General features: G+C 39.4%; 2 protein-coding genes across 3 annotated transcripts in view; one reads left to right on the plus strand and one right to left on the minus strand.

Moving 5' to 3' along the window:
* Positions 1 to 3,298, minus strand: part of DDX42 (DEAD-box helicase 42) — a 36,671-nt gene extending 33,373 nt beyond the window's left edge. The window contains exon 1 of one of the 2 annotated variants that reach the window (XM_045814595.2): positions 2,840 to 3,298. The gene's annotated coding sequence lies outside the window, so the exon portion shown is untranslated. Of the gene's footprint in view, positions 1 to 2,828 lie in introns of both variants that reach the window. The other variant, XM_045814594.2, reaches the window with a different exon arrangement.
* Positions 3,299 to 3,590: 292 nt separating this feature from the next.
* On the plus strand, positions 3,591 to 21,010 carry CCDC47 (coiled-coil domain containing 47). The gene is made up of 13 exons (XM_045814599.2): positions 3,591 to 3,781; positions 9,588 to 9,856; positions 10,301 to 10,408; positions 10,895 to 11,069; positions 12,604 to 12,725; positions 12,956 to 13,021; positions 15,225 to 15,326; positions 15,534 to 15,644; positions 16,384 to 16,469; positions 17,797 to 17,855; positions 18,210 to 18,319; positions 18,537 to 18,704; positions 20,464 to 21,010. Exons 2-13 carry the CDS (start codon positions 9,593 to 9,595, stop codon positions 20,542 to 20,544), a joined length of 1,452 nt encoding a protein of 483 aa, XP_045670555.1. The 5' UTR covers positions 3,591 to 3,781; positions 9,588 to 9,592; the 3' UTR covers positions 20,545 to 21,010.
* The last annotated feature ends 382 nt before the right edge of the window (positions 21,011 to 21,392 follow it).

A 21,392-nucleotide genomic window follows, 5' to 3' on the forward strand; every position in this document is an offset into this window, starting at 1 on the left:
CCCCACCAAATCTCTCACTATACCTATCTACCAAAGTCCTATCCTTCAAAGCCCAACTCCTAGAGCTATGACGTGAATGACTCCTCCAGAGAAGTGTTAGCTCATTCCTCAAACTCCCTTTCTAGTCTTAAAACACCCAACATTTAATCATAACTATTTGTGCTCTAATTTTCTCTCTCCAACTCTAAGTTATAGGTTTTGCAGGTGAAGAAGCAGACTTACTCATTTTTTATGTCTTTTCTTTTCCACAGTATGTACTCATTGTTTATTCAATATGTAAGAGTCCCAAGGAGATTTGTAACTTGGCCAAGGGGATAGCATAAAGTCCCACTTGGTATGGTTCTAGGTACTAAAATGCTGTGATTTAGTAGAAAATCATAACAGCATAGTAAAGTATCACAGACTATGGAGCCAGGCTATGTTCAAACTCTAGCTTTGCCACCAACTTGATGCGAACCTCAAGGAAGTTATTTGGCTTCTCTGGGCCTGTAAGAGGGTGAGAATATCACCTACCTGACAGGGTCAGTGTGAAGAACTGAGTTCATACACAAAATTACACTTAGAACAAATGCACAATATATATTGTGCACAAAGAAATGCACAATATATATTAGCTGTCGTATTTAGCATTATTAGTTCTCTAGAAATCAATTTCTCCACTGGTAAATGGAGAATATCAAGCTAGACTTATCTCTTTCAACTCAGGGTCCCACACATACGTGCCACATGACCCTGAAGATGTCAGAGATCGCAAAGAAATGACAAGTGGGGATGGCTTTGTAAGAGAGCTAGACCCCCCGGCCAGGCACAGAAGATGCAAGGTGTTTAGAGAAGTATGAAGGAAGAAAATATTTTAAGGAAGAAGCCAGAAATAGCAAAGTCTAGGAAGAATAAGCAAAGGCAGAATAAGCGTGGAACATAAGGAAGATAATTTGTCTAGACTTTATGTTTTGGGCAATGGTGGAAAGTAAGATATAATCTAAATGCCTTTAAAAATAGTGGACTATAAAACAACTGATTATAAAATCATGTTACTTTATCACTTGTGTTTCTGGAATAGGAGAAAGTTCTGGTGACAGTTGATTAGCATCTACTCTATCTAATAATCTGCCTTGAGAACATCTCACACACTATAAACTGGGCAGTTCTTTAATGAGAATCCGTACAAAACCTGAGAATTACTTCATTTTCTCCTAAAACCAAGTAAATTCTGGTTACACTTATTTTGGAAGCATCTCTCCTCTCTGTTAGCTTAAAGAAACTAAGATGATTATATGAATTTCATAATACTAAAATAAAAAGAAATACACTCCTCCATGAATTACACTAAATCATTACAACCTAGTCGGATCTTACCATTTCTCTGCTCAAAAGCCTCAGACGATTCCCATCTCAGGCAGAGATAAAGTAAAATCCTCCCAATAGCCTAAAAGTTCTTGGTTGTTCCGGTGGTCCCTCCCCCAGGTCTTCCCCTACCTTATCTCCTACTACTCCTCCTTTGCTCACAATGTTCTAAAGCACACTGGTCTTCTAACTATTCCTCCTAACAGGCCAGCATTGTCCTCTTCAAGGTCTTTACACTTGCTGTTCCCTCTGCCTGGAATGTTCCTTTCCCCTGATAGTGGCTGGGCTCACTCCCTCAACCTCTCTCTAGGCTGCTTAAATATCAGCTGGTCTGTAAATATCTCCCTGCCTGCCCTATTTCAAAATGCCATACCTCCCCATCCCTCTTTCTAGGTTTTTTTTTTTAATCCAAGTCAGTAATCATTTTTTAACATACAGTATAATTTATTCTCTCTCTTTCCCCAACTAGAAAGTAAGTTTCCGGAGGGCAGGCGTCACAGACAAAGAACAGTGCTAGGGAACAGGCGCACAGCAGATGTCAATAAAAAATATTCCTTGAATGAATTGCAGATCACCCATATAATGCCCCTTCTAGGTAAAAGAAAATACAACATACATTTTTTTTTCCACCGTTGAAAATCTAAAAGTTAATTTTTGTATAAAATACATATTGTTCACCTCCTATGTGCCAGAACTGCGCTTGACTCTGGAAAGTTAAAGTGGATTAAGACATCATCTCTGCCCTTTAGGAGCTGTAGGGTGGGCAAATGGAGAATCGACATGGAAACGTCATTTATAAAACACAATATACAACCGAAGGAAATTGAATGACCACTTAAAAGAGTGAGCAGCAAAGGGGGAATGCTTCATTAAGGTGATGAGGAAAGCTGTGACTCCCCAAAGCTCTCAACTAGCAAGATCGTTCCTTCTTATATTATTGGTGCGTATGCTCACAACTACATATAAATTATTTACCCGCATGAGATGGGCTCTTAAACAGGCCACAAGAAAGTTTGTGTGACAATAGTGATGTACTCAAGGATGCACAAAGATCACCGACTACGTTTTTACTGTCTTCCGATTTGGCAACTTTTACCTACCGGGTCCCCCGATTGGAGGCCTGCATCTGCCAACTGCTCTCGACTTAGGTCAGAACGCTCCTTGTGGCTATCCCTACCCGGAGCCCGGCACCCTGCAAATCCCTTTCTTAGTAGGGCGGGCGGGCGCCGCCTCCGGAAAGCCGCCAACTGGGCCACAATGAGAGTTATGGGAGAAGCGGGAGTCGTGGGAAAGCGACGAGGTTGGGAAGGACCCCTGGAGGCCTCTGCCTCGCACTCCCACCCCTCCCGGCCCCCTGGGCCTCCGGTGCCCCGAGGCTCCGCAGACTCTTTTGTTAAGCGAGGCCGCGGTTCCCTGGTCCCTCGCTAGGCCCCGCAGTTGCTTCCAGTGGCCCCAAGAGGTAGCGACCCCGAGTCCAAACCCACCTCGCACAGACCTGCTGCTGTGGCTGCAGCGGCAGCTGATACTACCGCCGACGCGGAGAGAATCCCACCGCCAGAGTACGCGCGGTTCAGGCCGCGGCCGCCGCGCTCCTTCCTCTCCGCCCCCTTCGCCGCTGCCGCCGCCGCTTCTCGGCCGGTTGCTGACCGGGGGGAGGGGAACGCAAAGCTGACATGCGCAGTGCAGAGAGCGCGGGCCGAAGGGCGGGGCCTGGGGCTACGGCTCCCGGAAGGCGCCGCGGGCTCCGGACCTTAAAGCTCCAGAACGCCTCACAGACTTCTCGCTCACCGGACACTGCTGCTTGGGGGATTGTGCTCGTAAGCCCAGGAGGTGGTCCTAGGGGTGAAGAAAGTGTAGCAATGACAGCCGCCTAGAAATTCCAAGAAAAGTTATTGGGCGGAAACCACATATACATAAAATTGTATACTCCCTAAACTCTGGTCCTTTGCAAATAAGACCTAAGCAACATTTCTCCGCATGCCTCTGGCCACGTGGTCTCATAGAGCATGGCCACCTTTAGCTTCCGGAGCACCAGCTTAGAATGATGACAACTTGACTGAACCCTAGTGGAGAGGGCTGGGATCGGCGTGGACAGTTCCGGCCGAGGGGCCGGGATTATGTAATTTTCCCAGCAGCCCCACCTCGCCTCGGCTGGGCGGGGGAGGAGGAGGTCTCGCGCGGTTCCCGAGGCCGCATCCCGCCCCCTCCTCCCCCCCTCCCCCCCCCCCCCCGCGCGCAGGCGCGGACAGTCCGCACGCATTCTACGTAACGGATGGCGGAGACTACGTGAAGAGTAGCTCAGCGTGACTGAGCTACCTGGTCCGGCTGTGTTCTAGAGGGATCGGAAGCAGTAAAATCGCGGTGACCGCTTAGGTGGCAGCCAGGCCGAGAAGCGGCGGCTGCAGGAGCGCTGGGCTGGGTTCTAGCCGCAGTACAGGTACGAAACGGGCCATGACGCGTTAGTCGGTGGGGCCGGGCCAGGCCGAGCGGTGACTTTAAGTTGCGTGGCCTAGACGGGTCCTGTTTAACACCCAGCCCCCCTAAATCACGCCCGGGGTGACATGGATAGCGCCTTCTCACCTCTCCTGACCTTCTTAAAAACAGAAAACAAACTTCGTCCACCCCAAGGCCCATTTTCTCTTGGTCTTCGGGGTTGGGGTGATTTGAACGCTTTTTGAGAACTTGCCCGCAGAACTATGGGCAAATGCCAACTAGAAGGGCAAAGTTACAGGAAGCTTACAGTGTGCAACAGGAAGAATGGAGTATAACCGTTAGGATGAATTGATTCTCCATGGTGGGAAAGACTAGCCTCCAGTGGCTTAACAGAAACAGCAACCTCTGTGGTCAGTCTTCTCTGAAGTTTTCTGACATAAGACGGTTTTTTATCCAACGGGTGTAAGGAGACAGGGGAATGTCTACATGTTTTCCAGAAGTCTGGTAGTCTGGAAGTTGTCAGAAAGGCCTAATCTAAAATGACAACAAGGAATGATTTCCCCACTTACTCCTCTTCAGGTTTTTAAGTCCAGACCCAGTTACTCAGAGACTACCGAGTGAGCTAGCAGGAGATAATCAAGCCAGACTTGGTAGTGTTTGTATTTCCTGCCCCAGGACTCTCAGGACTGGGTGGCCTGGCAGGGAGTTGTGCCTTAGAAAAATGAGATAACAGGTGCAGCAGAGAAACTTCTTAGAAGGAAGGCCAAGATATAAGTGGCTTGGATAATTCTAACCTAAATAACCTTGAAGAAGCCCTGTTACAGTGCTGAGTTATCTTAGAAATGTTTCTGTGGTGTGAACATTCTAAGTGGAAGTTCAATTTGAAATGATCAGACTTTTTGGCAGTTGATCAAGTTGCCTGTGCCAATGTTAATTCTTATTTGCTTCTATTTGAAAAAGTGTAAAACTGAGATCTGGAAAGGGAAGCACTAAAAGTTATTATTTTTTTTTAAATCTTAAAGGGTGTTCGTAGGCACAGGGCTTGAATTCTATATGCCAGGCACATATCTCCTGTAATACCAAGTACAGCCTAATGAGGCAAATAGGAATAGGTATCCCTTTTTTGCATGTGGGGAACAGGGAATTTTAAGTAATTAGTCCAAGATCATATAGCTCATAAATAGTAGAGCTAATGTTTTAAACCAAATGTAACTCTACCAAAGTACTTACTCTTTTTCATATTTCTTCCACTTTTAACTATAATAAAAGATTATTAAAGGAACTAGAGATGTTTCAAGACATATCACAAACCTCTTTAAGGTTAGTGTTGAGAAGGCAGCTTTGTTCTTCCATAAAATGTCCCCTAGTGCTAACCTCAAATATCAGATATTGGAAAGGATATGCGATTGGCCTGTCCTTTATGGCATTTCTCAAGTGATTTGTGCCTTTCAAATTTTATGAATTTTGTTCAATTGTAAGTATATTTCTTTTTTTTTTTAAGATTTATTTATTTATTAGAGAGAGAGCACAAGCAGGGGGTGGGGCAGAGGGAGAAGCAGACTCCCCGCTGAGCAGGGAGCCCAGGACCCTGAGACCATGACCTGAGCAGAAGGCAGACCCTTAACTGACTGAGCCACCCAGGTGCCCCTAATTTTAAGTATATTTCTTGAGCAGCCATGGATTGCACGGTATTGGGCAATAAACTTTGATACTGAACTGATTCCTTTAAGAATTTACAGTGTTGTAAATACGAGATACGGAATATTCACTATCCCAGAGCACCTTGAAAGAATAGTGCATACTCCCTCTGCCACCCACTCACCTCTGTTAATTCTCAACTTCCTGCATTCTCGCTTCCGTCCTGACCACTTCCTTGCAGTTGCCAATAATGATTACAAGCATTTGGAAATTTCTGGCCCATATCTTGCTTGAACTTTCTGCAGCAATTGAAACTGAGTTCTGTTCCCCTCTTAGAAATATGCTTCTCCTTTGACTTCTATGATACCACTTCGACCAGAGTCTCTTCTTTTTTTTTTAATTTTTTTTCTTGTGATGAGAACTTTTTAACATCTACTCTTTTTAAAAATTTTTTAAAAGATTTTATTTATTTATTTGACAGCACAAGCAGGCAGAGGGAGAGGGAGAAGCAGGCTCCCCGTTGAGCAGAGAACCTGACGCTTAACTGACTGAGCCACCCAAGCACCCCTCTTCTTTTTTTCTAATCATTCCTTCTTAGTTTCTGATTCCAGTTCTTTCTATTATGCCCACCTCTTAGCTGTTATGATTTGTTTCAAGAGTTTTGGTGTTTGTTTTTTTTAACCTACTTCTTAATACTCCCTGGGGATCTCATCTGTTCCAGCACCATCTCTGTTTCCATCTTCGGCTTCTGTCCTGAACTCCAGACTTATATTTCAAACTACTTCCTTTTCCCCCTCTGTAAAATAGGTGATAATTCCTTTTTATAGGGATTTTTTGAAAATCAAGAGATAAATGTTAATCATCTAACATACTACTTAAAAACACTCCAAACTTTTCAACAGGTACTAAATTTAATTTATTGCCTCTCCCCGCCCATTTTTCCTCCTTTATTCTTTATCTCAAGGATGACTTTGTTCAGCTATGAGTCAAGCCAAAACTTGGAATCACCCAGATCTTCCTTTCCCACATTCCTATATCTAGTCAGTTTATGCTGACAAGTATAATACTTAATATCTGTCAGGTTGTTTTCCAGTTCATCCCCAATAGCACGCCAGTTCAATCTTGTTTTATCTCTTCTATCTCAGCCACTTTCATTTTTCCTGCCTCAGATGCCCTATTTCACCTGAAGCCCAATTCACCCTTATGTATGAGCTATCAGGGTTAAATTGCAAATCTGATAGTGCCATTCTCCTACCTAAACCCTTTAGTTGATCCAGCCTCTTAGTGTGGTATTTAAATAAGGATCATCATGATCTGGCTCCTGCTGGCCTTCCTAGCCTAATTTCCTGGGTCTATAAACCCAATGCTCCATTATACCAAACTTCTAAAATATGTTATTTCAGGGCTCTGTGCTATCCCATAGTCAGCAGCACCTCTTCTTGAGGACAGAAACCATGCTTTTATTTAATTTTTAAATTATTTTTTAAAGATTTTATTTGTCAGAGAGCATGCGCGTGCACAAGCAGGGGGAGCACCAGGCAGAGGGGGAAGCAAGCTCCCCGCTGAGCAGGGAGCCCCATGTGGGACTCAATCCAAGGACCCTGGGATCATGACCTGAGCCGAAGGCAGATACTTAACCGACTGAGTCACCCCAGCATCCCTTATTTTATTTTTTTAAAGAACTTATTACAAAAGTACATCATAGGAAAATTAAAAAGTAAAGGCAAAATGGCCATTATCTTACCATACAAAATAACTACTTATATATAGATATACATCCTTCTAAACCTTTTCGTTTTTGTGTATTTGCTTCTAAAACAACAGGGGTTCTTACTTCATTTGTAACAATTTTTAATGGACAGAAAATAAATTTGTTTTTTCTATGTACCCGTAGTTTAACCCAACTGTTTCAAAATTTTTACTATCACAAGTAATACTATTAGTAACACATATCCTTAAAGCTAAAGAATCATGCAAATTTATGATATATTTTCCTTCTCTTGGCATAGTATTTGATGTGATATGTTCAGTGAGGGTACCTTTGATTAGAGATGGTAGGATCATCTTATGGAAAGTAGTAAAAGCCAGAAGAATTGGTAATATTCTGTAGGAATTGGTTAGCCTTCCGTGGTTATTGAATTATGTAACAAAAGGTATGTTTTAGGAAGACGACATAGTTTATTGGGAAGAGAAGTAGGGAGTGAGGTGAGATGGGGAGACCATTTAGGATAACACTGTGATTCTTCAGCAGGTCATGATAACTTGGATTATCATGGTGGCTTTGGGAACCAAAGAAGGAAACAGGATTTGATGTCTGATTAGATATCAAAGGTAAAAGAAAATGAGAAATTAGATATCTTGCTCTTCTCAAGAAGTAAGACTGGTAAAATGGGATTGATATTAACATAGAGATAGAGAAATTCAGGTACCTATTGATTTTGAGATGATTGTAGGGCAGTCGTCAGTGGACTGTAGCCTGAGAGACAGACTGTCTTTGTATAGCTTATGAACTAAGAATGGTTTTTACATTTTTAAAGGGTTGTTTTAAAAAAGAAGAACGTGTGGGGCGCCTGGGTGGCACAGCGGTTGGGCGTCTGCCTTCGGCTCAGGGCGTGATCCTGGCGTTATGGGATCGAGCCCCACATCAGGCTCCTCTGCTATGAGCCTGCTTCTTCCTCTCCCACTCCCCCTGCTTGTGTTCCCTCTCTCGCTGGCTGTCTCTATTTCTGTCAAATAAATAAATAAAATCTTTAAAAAAAAAAAAAAAGAACGTGTAATGGAGAACAATATGTTGTACACAAAGCCTAAAATATTTATTATTTGACCTTACACAGAAAAAGTGTGTAGGGCATGAAAATGGACATGTCTGTTACACAATTGGTTCTATAGGGCTGGCGTTTAAATGAGAGGGGAAGACTAGAAATACAGCCTAAATAGATTTGATGGTTTAAATCTAACTACTCTTCAAACTCTAGATCACATAGTCTCCTTTTTTTGGTAAAGCCTTTCCTGTTTGGTAAGATGATTTCCTTGTCTTCTATGTTTTCATATCAGTTGGCACATTTTTGTCACAGATCTGATTTCGTTGTATTTGTTGGTTCAGAAACTTGTTGAGATGGTGGAATACCTAGTGTTCTTTTCAGAAAGCTGTGAAATGCTGATGTGTTTAATTCCATCAGGTACACTAGGAACAATTCTGTTCTTTTGATATCTAATATCGCTTTAAGTAAGTGATGTGAAATCACAGCCCCTGGCCTACATTTGAGAAGCAGCTTGAGAAGTGGTTCGCAGTAGGAATTCTGGAGGCATAACTGGGATCAAATCATAGCTCTGTGCCACTTGGTATTTGTATTACTTGGCATCTCTGTGCTTCGTTTTACTTATCTGCGAAACAGAGATGTGAATGCTACTTTTCTCAAAGGGTTGTTATGAGGATTAAGTTAGTGGCTTTTTGTAAAGCCTTTAGGACAGGGCCTAGAACTTTTGTATCTTAAACATTGCTTTGATGATGATGATGTTCACTTATCCACACACAAAGATGATCTAAGGACGAATAGCTTTTCTATTCACGTATCACTGCTGACAGATAAATAGTTGGCATTTCGTTCTTATTTCATTGTACTGCTTCCCAGTTCCTAAATGTTTATTGAATAAACAGTGTTAATGGAAACCAACCTAAAGGGACACCTGGGTGGCTCAGTTGGTTAAGTGTCTGCCTTCGGCTTGGGTCATGATCCCAGGGTCCTGGGACTGAGTCCCACGTGGGGCTCTGTGTTCAGTGGGGAACTTACTTCTCCCTCTGCCTGCTGCTCCCCCTGCTTGTGCACGCACTCTCTGACAAATAAATAAAATCTTAAAAAAAAAAAAAAAAAGGATCCACAAAAAATAATAACAATAATAAAAAAAGAAACCAAGCTAAAGAAATTAAATGACTTGTCCAGGATTTCACAGATAACTAATGACAGAGTCCAGACTAGATCCCAGACCTCTTCACCCTCACACCTATTGCTCTTTATATATAAACGCTATCTGAAATGAATTGTATTAAATTTTTAAAAAGCAGGAGAGAGTTACAGATTTATTTTTTAACTATCTATAAAATTTGATTGGTATGTATAGAAGAATGGCTGTCCATTTAGGGTTTTGGTTTATTTTTTTTAACTCATTTTTAGGTGCAATGAAAGCTTTCCTTGCTTTCTGTGTTGTCCTTTTGGTGTTTGGGAGTGTCTCTGAAGCCAAGTTTGATGATTTTGAGGATGAGGAAGACATAGTAGAATATGATGATAATGACTTTGCTGAATTTGAGGATGTCACAGAAGATTCTGTTACTGAATCTCCTCAACGGGTGATAACAACTGAAGATGATGAAGATGAGACCACTGTGGAGTTAGAAGGGCAGGATGAAAACCAAGAAGGAGATTTTGAAGATGCAGATACCCAGGTGAGGTTCTCTTTCTTGATTTCTTGGGAAAGTGGAAGGATGGGAAGATCTGTAACTGGCACTTTCCCTGGACATTAAAAGTAACACCCTGATCTAAGGAGATATTTACTCTCTGCTGTCTTCATTTTTGTTCAGTAGGTGGAGCTCTACTAGATGTTTTGTGGTATGTTCCATCTTTTATGTTGATGGAAGAATGAATTGTATTTTTCTTCTCTGTGGAGAGCCTGGCTGGAAGGGTTGGAGAATAGGTACTGTGTGTGGGTGGGAATTGTATCAGAGTTCAAATGCATGGAAAGTTATCATTTGTTACAAACGTGGAATATTTCTGTGTTCTGTGCTGCTGCTTATATGTTCTGTTTCCCTCTACAAATATTGCCTACAAAAATGAGATGAAATTGCTGGGCACATTTGTAGGGGAAAACAGATTGTTCCTTGTTTTTGTAGGAGGGAGATACGGAGAGTGAGCCATATGATGATGAAGAATTTGAAGGTTATGAAGACAAACCAGATACTTCTTCTAGCAAAAATAAAGACCCAATAACAATTGTTGATGTAGGTATACAGGATTCTGAATTCCAAACTAACCAACAAAATATCTCGCTGTTATTAATCCCAGAAATATAATTAATGACATATAGCTGGTGTTGAAGTAATAGCAAGAATTTGACATCGATTCTTCTGATAAAACTCCACACCTAGAGAAGCAACCCCTATGTTTTTATTCTAGCTCTCCTAGTTTTATTTATCAAGGAATGATGCAGAGACTAGAAACTGGGTTTATTTGAGGGTAGGACTCAGAATCAAGTTTAATACAAAGGGCTTTCCAACTTTCCATTCCATTGATTGTCCTCACATTTCCTTAAAGAATCTTTTCAAAAGCTGACCTAGAAAACCAAAATGGGCATATTTTTCAAAGTATAACCATATTCAGTGACAGTTATCTAAATTATCCACTTCTCTTACTCTCCTTTATCCTATGAGTTAGTCTCTATCTTTCAACCTCAGCCAACATTAAAGGGAATGATTGTTCATCTTTAGGTTCCTGCACACCTCCAGAACAGTTGGGAGAGTTATTATCTAGAAATTTTGATGGTGACTGGTCTGCTCGCCTACATCATGAATTATATCATTGGGAAGAATAAAAACAGCCGCCTTGCTCAAGCCTGGTTTAACACTCATAGAGAGCTTCTGGAGAGCAACTTTACCTTAGTAGGTAAGTTAAGCTAATACAAGTCCAGCTGCATGCTTGAACACCACCTGGTAAGAGCTGTTTATTCCCCTGAGTATAAGCATCTAACTGCTTTCATGGATTGCTGAAGAGGATGCTTTTTTTCTTTCAAGGATCCCATTTTTATTAGATCTTAAGTACCGAATTAATTGCATTTATGAAATAATTTTCTAATTTTTCATTAGTCAATAATTGCTAGTTAGCAGTTATTGATTAATCTCTTCTGATTGGAATGAGATAATCAGTGCTGTTAAAACAAGTTGATAGAAGTCTGGCTGAAAACAATGAATTTTAATATTTTAGGTAGCTTGATAAATGTTTTCATTTCATCTTAAGAAATTAGAAATCGCTTAGAATTTCCTCACGTTCTGGGAACTTTAGTTTCAGATCCGTTGAAAAGGTATACACTAAAGTACCTTAGAGGAAGCCCTGTACTTGTGCATTGTAGGGAGTAAGGTGAATTCACCTCACCTTCACTTCAGTTTGGCCTTTCACACTGTTTCCTTTTAGTAAGCAAGTGTCCATCTGCTCAGCTCTTTAGCAGACTGTTTATATGTTATGTTAGGTACTTTGCATACATTGTTATTTAATGTTTGTAACAACACTGTCAGTTGGATATAGTGTCTGTTTTCTTAAGGAGGAACTAAAGTCCAGAAATGTTAAAATTTGTCTAAGCTATTAAATTGCAACCATGATATTAGAACCTAGTCGGCGTGCTTTCAGTGTCCATGCTCGCTTTTTCCACTGCACCATAGTATTTCAGAGTACTTTTTGACTTGGAAATTAGGAAAAAAAATAAACAGCCTTTAATGCCCTTTGCTTCTCCTTATGTATTTTCATTTGGTGTATTGGTCTCCTTTACCTTGTGACGTTGAACAATTTCTTTTGTACACTTAATGAATTAAATGAAGGTAGGAAATTATTGGAATTTGAGCTCTTTCTAGATCTAAAATACAACTCTTAATAGCACTATTACCATGTTGCTGTTGGAAAACCAAACTTGGTTAAAGTTAATCCATAGGAGACATAGGAGGGAGTGGTGAACACTTTGTATTAATGGTATTTTTAATTCACTGCATAGGATTTTTTTTTTTAACCTTTGACAGAGACATTTAAACTGACTTTGCTCCATTTTGTATCTACTTGAGAAACTTGTATTCCAAGCTAATCATCAATATAAGAGTCTGTGATTTTTTTTTTTTTTTTTAAGATTACATTTTTAAGTAATCACTACACCCAACGTGGGGCTTGAACTCACAACCCGGAGATCACAAGTTACATGCTCTACCAACTAAACTAGCCAGGCGCCCCTAGAGTCCATAATTTTTTGATGGAAACAATAAAGAGTATTAAAAGGAATGATGACCATCTATTGTAATGTATGTCCAAAGGAGAGGTCTGTAAGATAGTAAAGTATTGCTTCCTTAAAGCTATGATCATTTGGGGGTCAGAGTGGAGGAAGTGTGGTGATTAGGCGCCAACATTTTCAGCAAATCACATTAAGTGGTTTTACCCCTAGGGGATGATGGAACTAACAAAGAAGCCACAAGCACAGGAAAGTTGAACCAGGAGAATGAGCACATCTACAACCTGTGGTGTTCTGGTCGAGTGTGCTGTGAAGGGATGCTTATCCAGCTGAGGGCAAGTACAGGATTTCCGGTACAATGTATATCTTCCTTAATTGTTTTCCAGTATGATTCCAAATCCAAATTCACTGTCTCATCCTTTCTTTTTTGGCTAAAAATAAGATGTAAAAATCATCTTTCTACTAATTGGCAAATGTAGAGTGTATTTCTTGAAACATTCGATTCCCCCTTCAGGGTCTTTTCTTTATAGTAATAAAAGTTGCAACTATTCTCTTGTTTTTTCAGTTCCTCAAGAGACAAGACTTACTGAATGTCCTGGCCCGGATGATGAGACCAGTGAGTGATCAAGTGGTATGTATTCTTCCTGCTGGTTTTCTCTGTACATATTAAATTTTTATCTTCTTAGAGCTTATTCTGTTCCTTGCCTGGATTCTGTTTGAATTTCAAGCAACTGTGTCCCTTGTCAAAAATGGACCCTTTTCTATTTTGATGGATTATCTTCTACTTAGTGTACCAACCATAGAGAGTAGGGAACATGTGCTTTTTGTAGGGAAGGAGATAATACTCTATCACTAGGTAAATTCGCTCAATCAGCCTGGATGATGGAGGGAAAAACAGTCCTCACAGTTTGCTCTCACATCTTACTCTCTGCCTTGTGAATGCTTTTATCTTTGACAATAGTGTGGTTTCTTCAATATTTTTTGCTTCAAATAATACGTCTTGGGCTGAATGAGTTCAGATCATGATCTGGGGACCTTATTGTCTGGTATACCTTCTTCCCTTTATTTAAATCAACATGTTAATCTGCAGATTGTATCCTTTGTTAGAAATGCCAAATCAACAAATAATTGTGCTGGCTCCCACTGCTACAAGAAACCAAAATATACAAAAATATACAGTCTCTTCTATATAAACTAGAAGAACAAGAGATGTTTGCATATATGTCAAAATACAAAGTAGTATTTGGTTAAAAAGTACTGTATTAAATATGATTAGATACATTGAAATGTCATTGGATTGAAACTCATTGTTATTATTTTAAAGGTCTCATTTTTAGTTGTAAATCTATATCTTTTATTCATTTTAATTTTTTTAATATGGCCCCTGATGGTTTAATCCACTAATTTTTAAAGCCTCATCAGTTAAGTCATTCTTTCTCCTACTAGATACTATTTTATTAGGTAGGAAGGAGGAAATTTTGATGCATCTTCAGCTATCCTTTGGTGGAAATTACTCTTTAGAGTGTTGTTTTAATCATTTTCAATTCTTTTTGAGGTAGATTTGGTATCTTTTCTGGAGTCAGCCATTGTTTTATCTCTTATTTTTTCTACAAAGACAAACAGCCTCAACAAACACGATTCTCTGTATTTTTTAGCCCTTCTTGGTTTTATTTAGGGTGTTTTATATAATTTCTGCTCAATGATGGAAGAGCAGAAAACCTTCCTTTTCGAGCTGCCATCTTGCTGGGTCTTTGCTATATTTCCCTACTTTAACACTTCCCTCTACGTACCGATAATTTTTGACCCAGACATCTAAAGATATAGTTAATATGACAAATAGTGCTATGTTTTATCTTACCAGAGTCTTGAGTTTTATAGCTTTATCTCCCTGGTCCAATGCAGTGTATTAAAAACTGTTTATCTGTGGTGTTTTCCAACATGAACAGCCAGTTCTCTGGTTGTTGAGATACCAGCTGTGTGTCCCAACAGTTCAGTTCAGTTCACATCTGACTTGTAGTTAGTGCCAGATTCCACAAGTTAAAGGTCTCAGTTCCATAAGACTGCTCACACTTCAGATGCCACTTGCAAGTCCCAGGCAAGTCTTGTGCTTCTGAGACTACTTGGCTGTAAATCAAGAGTTCCCATGGCCCTTCTTTCGGGTTCAGTAATTTGCTAGAATGGCTTCTAGAACTCAGGAAAACATTTTACTTACATTTCCTGGCTTATTATAAAGGATACAATTCAGAAATAGCCAAATGGAAGAGAGGCAAGGTATGGGAGTGGGGGTGGTATGCAGAGGGCTTCCAGTCCCTCTCTGGGTACATTGTCCTCCCAGCAAGTCCAAGTGTTCAGCAACTTGAATTTTGAGAGCTCCTCTTTTCAAGGTCATTCAGGTTATTGACAGAAGTCAGGTCCCCATGGTTTTAAGTCCGCATTTTCTTATTGTTGCCAACTGGAAACCATTCAGCTCCTAAGAGCCATTCTGAAGTCTTAGCCACATAGTCCCTCCCTCCCCCCCCCCCCGCCCCGTTCTGGAATAAGTCCATTCCCCGTTCAACTCTTTCCTTCAGCTAGGGCCCAGTCCCTTTTGAGGGCTCACTTGATTAGGTCATACAATGATAAAGTCCCTTTTGACTAACTCAGTGTCATCTGATCAGCAGCCTTCTGCCACATGACACAAAATAATCATGGAGTGATAGTCATCATACTCAAAGATTCCTCTCACATTCAAGGGGAGGATGTAGACACCAGAGGGTGGGACTCTTGGGGGTGATCATAGAACTCTGCCTATCACAGAACCTAACAGGTGAGTTTTGTTGTTGTTGTTTTTGAAGCAAATAAAAGTAACCATGAATGATGAAGACATGGATACCTATGTATTTGCTGTTGGCACTCGGAAAGCCTTGGTGCGACTCCAGAAAGAGATGCAGGACCTGGTATGTCTCACTGTTCCAACTCAAATACATGTAGAACTGTTCCTCTTTATTACATAGGCATTCAACTTTATAGCATAGGATAATTAACTGTATCACTTGAATTGTTAAGCACCACTTTGAAATAGGTCAGAACATACTCTCTTGAGGAAAAAATAAGTTCGTGCTAATAAAATATCATGTCTTACCTTCAATTACTTCTTCCTCTAGAGTGAGTTTTGTAGTGACAAACCTAAGTCTGGAGCAAAGTATGGACTGCCAGACTCCTTGGCCATCCTGTCAGAGATGGGAGAAGTCACAGAGGGAATGATGGATACAAAGGTAAATGCAATAGAAGACATACATTTGCAGACTGTAGAGCTTACAGGGCACTTCCCCTAAAAGTCACACTGCACAAGTTCTTCATTTTATGACACTGCTCTATTCCTTTCCCACATAAACATTAAAATATCTTCTTTAAGCAGATTAACTTGTCAAAAGAGACAGTTTGATTAGTCAAGTAATTCTCTCTGAATCAAGAGCAAATTATTCCTAGGATTGCTTATGGCTTTCAAGTTTTTGTGAAAGGACCACAGCATTAATCCTTATCACCATGTCATTTAGTCCATTTTTTCCCAGCTTCAGTTAGTGTAGAAGAAGAGAAACGTAGAGAGAACCATTTTTTTCTGTTGGTTATGGAGTGGTAACAGCAAGCACATCTTAGCATCATAAAAATATAGAGTAGCTCAAAGACAGTTCTAATGTAAGTTAAAGGTGATGTGTTTATGAAGAATCCCCTGAAATAATTTTAGATTTTCATTCATTCTTGTTCAGAACATTATTTTGAGATATATTTTCATCTGCTCAATAAGAAGAAATTTGATTGTTGGTGTGACTAAAGAAAGGTGCTAGTTTCATCATAGAGAGATCCCTTGTCTTATTTAAATTTCATTTTTTTTAAAAGCTTTAATTTTAATGCTGTTGTGAAAAATCAAGGAGGATTAAGGAGTGAATATCTTTATGGAAAAAAGGGAAATGCATCAAACCCTACTTTAAAAAAATTTTTTTTTCTTTATTTCAGATGGTTCACTTTCTTACACACTATGCTGACAAGATTGAATCCGTTCATTTTTCAGACCAGTTCTCTGGTCCAAAAATTATGCAAGAGTACGTATGAGATAAAAATATTGAAATTAACTGTCCCCACTAGCTTTCTGTGTTGAAGCACCTGCAAGGTGCTTCTGCAATTTTTCTTACCAAATGAGTGAGGGAAGTTGATGACAGGCATTCTAAGTTTTCCTTTGCTTTGACTGCATGTGTCATGAAGATATTGAAAACCTACAGGAAACAAACAAATAAGCCCCCCAGTTTGCAGTGGATCGCCGCATGTATGCACCAGCCACTCAGTGAGGTAGATGAGACTTCTACAGAATGGCAGATACTAAGAAAATGCAGTTGCTAATCTCTTTGTCCTTTGTAGTCAAAGCTTTTTCCCCCCTTTTTAATTTATGATACTAATTGATTTTGATTTATGTTTGATTGCAGATCTCTGCATTTTATTTCGTGGCCTTTTCTGGCTTCCTTCTTTGAATAGTTGGGTGATTATATTCTTATCTAGTATATTATCAGATGCTCTCAGTGTGCAGAGTTTCTGGCTTTAGAGTAATATTATTTGAATGTTCATATTCAGAGCTTAAATTTGTTGTTTGAAATCACATCCTATCTCAGGAGCGCATACTTAAGTTTACCCTTGGTGTAGAATTGGTTCTGACCTAAATTTTTGGTTAAGGGCTTCTCTCTCATAATCTGTGGAGTTAAGAACAGTTAAAAACCAATCTGGATTTTAGTTTTATGTCAAAATTATTCAGGATTCAGGTCCCTCTACCTGTGGATAGTGTTGCATCATCCTTGCCTTGCTCAACTCAATAACAACATTATAGGCAAAGTATCACGTTATAACATTCATGGAGCCTTTTATGTGTGAGGGGAGGAGGGGAGGGTTGATAGTTAAAGATTACAAAGGAGTCTTTGGTGAGTCAGAACTAAATTATATATGCTATAGTAGATCATTCTAAATTTATTCTGAGCCTGACTCAAAAATAAAGATGCTTCATTATAGGAAGATAGAGTAAGGAGTTGAAAATAAAACATAAAAATCCATCAAAATATTACTTAAAATATGGGACTCATACTTAAATATAGGCTCATTTCTGGCTCCCCAAGTGGGAGGAATATATCCTGCCTAGGGAACATACCAGAGGTGTTCAAGTATAGGATAAAGATCACTTGGGAATGCATCTGTCAGATAAGACAAGTGGACCAGGGGACCTGTAAAACTCCTTTAGGCTCTGAGATTATATTTAACTTGGGGATGCCAAACTGATGTTGTGCTGATTATCTGCAGGAATCTGTTCATCTAAGTGAATTGGGTGACATACGTGAATGGAAAGTATCTTTCTTGTGTTCTTTCTAAATAGCCTTTCTTTTATGACAGGGAAGGTCAGCCTTTAAAGCTACCTGACACTAAGAGGACACTACTGTTTACATTTAATGGTAAGTGTTCTGTGGTCTTGCCTGGGTTTTTCATTTTCTGTGAGAGGATCTTAAGGAGAGTATATTATTCCTTCCTAAATGATAGCCATAAAAAAACTACATTAAAACCAACCCCATGCCTGCCTGCTTATTGCTTTGGGGGTTTTTTCAATTGGAGATCCTTTTATTTATTTTAATTTACATTTTCTGCTGCATTTTAGCTGCCTAGGACACTTGGAGAAGGGAGTCTATTAATACAAAAAAAAAAAAAAAAAGGAAGAAATAAGTAAATAAACAAATAAATAAAAAGAATTGGGTGACCCAGAAGTATTAATGCTGCCATTAACTCAATAGGAAAATGGCTTTGTTTTCCAGTGCCTGGCTCAGGTAACACTTACCCAAAGGATATGGAGGCTTTGCTACCCCTGATGAACATGGTGATTTATTCTATTGATAAAGCCAAAAAGTTCCGACTCAACAGAGAAGTAAGACCCACAGCCTTTATTATAAGTTGGCACTTTTTATTGTTGTTTTTCCCTCGGGGGAGTCAGAGAGCAATGATTTCAGCGATTTTATCTTTGCTAGTTTGCTAGTTGACCTGAAAGTGCTAAATGGGAATAGTTTTATAAGAGAATACTAGGGACTTGGTTCTATTGGATTGAAATGGATTTCTTTTGAAACGCCTTGTTTCTTGGGGAAAAGGGCAAACAGAAAGCAGATAAAAACCGAGCTCGGGTAGAAGAAAACTTCTTGAAGCTGACACATGTGCAAAGACAGGAAGCTGCACAGTCTCGGCGTGAGGAGAAGAAAAGAGCAGAGAAGGAGCGAATCATGAACGAGGAAGATCCTGAGAAACAGCGCAGGCTGGAGGTAAGACAGACTTTTCTTACCCTGCTTAATGGTAAAACTAGGATTTAGAAGGGTGCCTATTATGTCATATTGACTGTAAAGGTAATTTGGTGTAGGAATGTACAGCCTTAAAAGTTTAGCATTTTCTCTGCACTTGGGACATTATTACTTAGTTGATAGCACCATTAAGAAGAATAAATAATCCATCCTTTTCAAACCAGGTTAGATTGAGTCTGTGATCCTGGAGAATGATACAAATTATCCTTTCCCTAGCACAATCCCATTTTGAAAGTTCCACTATCATCTTTCAAGCCAAACACTTAACTGAAGTAGAAAGAAATTAGGAATTTTAATAGAAGCCAGCACATGTGCCCCATGGTCCAATGCATCTTGTTTCATAAAATGTTTAATTTGATTATAGAATTAGAGAATCCTAATATTTTTTGTTTGTATTTTTCTATTTTGTACATAACCAGAATCTCAAACTCAAGAGCTTTTTAGGCGATAGTATGTTATGTTTGAAACACCAGCATGTTCTCACATTTTTGTGAAGTAAGATGCCACAGTCCAGCTCTACAGTTTTAAACCTTGTAAATGCTGGTCAAAAATAGAAGAGAACAAAGTTCTGGGAGATGTGAATTCTAACGAGAATAATCTCGAGAACTGAAGAAAATCCTTAGAAGTGGAGGAGACCTGCTGCCAAGAAGCAGTGAGCCTGCTGCATGGCACCACAGGTGCAGGAGTGTCACTAATGCCCTTGAGGGAAGTGCCCAGGACACTGCAGGCCTCCTCCTGTTTATCCTTTCTCACCATTTGTCATCTGACTTTGTTTGTTTTCCCATAAAAGCAGTGTTAATGAAGGTTCAGTTCTTCAGAGTACTTATACAGAGCACAGCTATGGATGGATAAACATTCAGGCTTCCATGCTGTATACGTACTTTTTTCTTATCTAGTGTTGAAACCTAACACAGTCAATAGTTCCCAAACCACCTATATACAAATCACCCTTTGAAACATAATTTGTTATGCTATCAATAACTGTATATACTACATGCTTCTGTTTTTCCTATTCCGTATCTTCTTCATCCTCTGGTGGAGGAGTATATTTCTCAGGACGTTTCTGCCCTAAACCTCTAAAAAAACTAAGTTTGAGATTGCAGCTGAAATAATCTTTAATCAGATGTGACCACTAATAACCAACAGCGAAGTCATACTTTGACTTGGCCTCTAAGGCTTCCCTCGGTACAGGTAATAATAAGCGGTGACTTTTGCCACTAAAATAATGTGTTTGGAGCTTCTTTTTCTCTTTCAACATAACCTCCTAATTCCTAAATAAAAATATGATAAAAATTCCCAATTTTAACATTATGCATTGAAGTATTGTGCTCAGGTTTAACATCTATGCTTATAAGAAGAGATGCACAATTAATAGCCTAAACAAACAAGATCTTAAGCTTTTCTGAACTGAAGTACAAATCCTTGGCAGATATATGTAAATGTTATGATGAAAGTTGGGTTAGTGTTTCCTGCGTATAGGAAAAATCAGAATAATAAAGTTGCTTAAATGTAGTATTGAGTTTCTAAGTTGAGGTTTGTTACCTTTACTTCATTTTAAGCTAATTTTCATTAACCAATGTAGATATTAGCAATTTTTATAACTGTCTTTTAGAAAGTTATTTATGGTACCAGACTAGGTTTTTGAATTATAATAATATAGACAGTATTCTAGTTTTGACTTTTTGTCTGTGCTTAGAGCTTAGTTTGGATTCCCTTTCTCTAGGAAGCTGCCTTGAGGCGTGAGCAAAAGAAATTAGAGAAGAAGCAAATGAAAATGAAACAAATCAAAGTGAAAGCCATGTAAAATCATCCCAGAGACCGGAGTCCTGATGCCACCTGTAAGCTCTGAATTCACGAGAAACATAAAAAATATTGGTCTATTTCTCATCTTAAAGTTCAAACACTTCCAAGTGACTAAGAAGTCCTTATTTCATCATCTGTTCTGTTTTTGGTTCGGAGTTTTACAGAGGTTATAGATGCAATGGAAGGACTCTGTTTCAGTAATTCTCTTCCAGATAACCAAATTATTTTGATTACTTTATAAAAGGAATATATGAGATCTGTGTAGTTTTAAAATATTTTTAAAATTATAACATGAATCATCAGTGCTTTTAGTGCTTTGATGTTTAAAGAAATATCATGAAATTTATAGATACATAATGTTGCTTTTTGTTTAAACTGGGTAGTTGCAAAGGCTCTAAAGACTGATTCTAAACCAAGATTCCACAAATAACTATTGGAATTGCACAATAAACATTGCTTGGTGTTTTCTTCTGTGTGTACATTAACCTTGTAAAAAAGTAAAATTTAGAACACTATATGTGGTATTGAAATTTCAGGGACTCAAAGCATAATGTAGTTCAGTGTATGTTTTGTAGGTGGGAGGTGCTGATGACAGTGTTCGATCTGTAGGGTTTAGGATACTTACATGTACATGGAAAATTCTAAGGATAGGTAGTACAGGAGCACAGTTTTTTCCTGAGCTGATACCACGAGCTAATGACAATGTGAATGCTGTATTTAAGTGTTTGTATGTTTTCCTTGAGTAACAAGTGCATGAAAAATTAACTGCTTCACCTAGATCACATCAGTGGTCTATGTGAGGTTACATGGTTTTCCTTCTTGGTTGTTGCAAACTATTGGATGTTCGTA

Source organism: Ursus americanus, chromosome 23 (assembly GCF_024610735.1).
Source record: "Ursus americanus isolate L20-20 chromosome 23, mUrsAme1.1.p, whole genome shotgun sequence".
NCBI lineage: Eukaryota > Metazoa > Chordata > Mammalia > Carnivora > Ursidae > Ursus > Ursus americanus.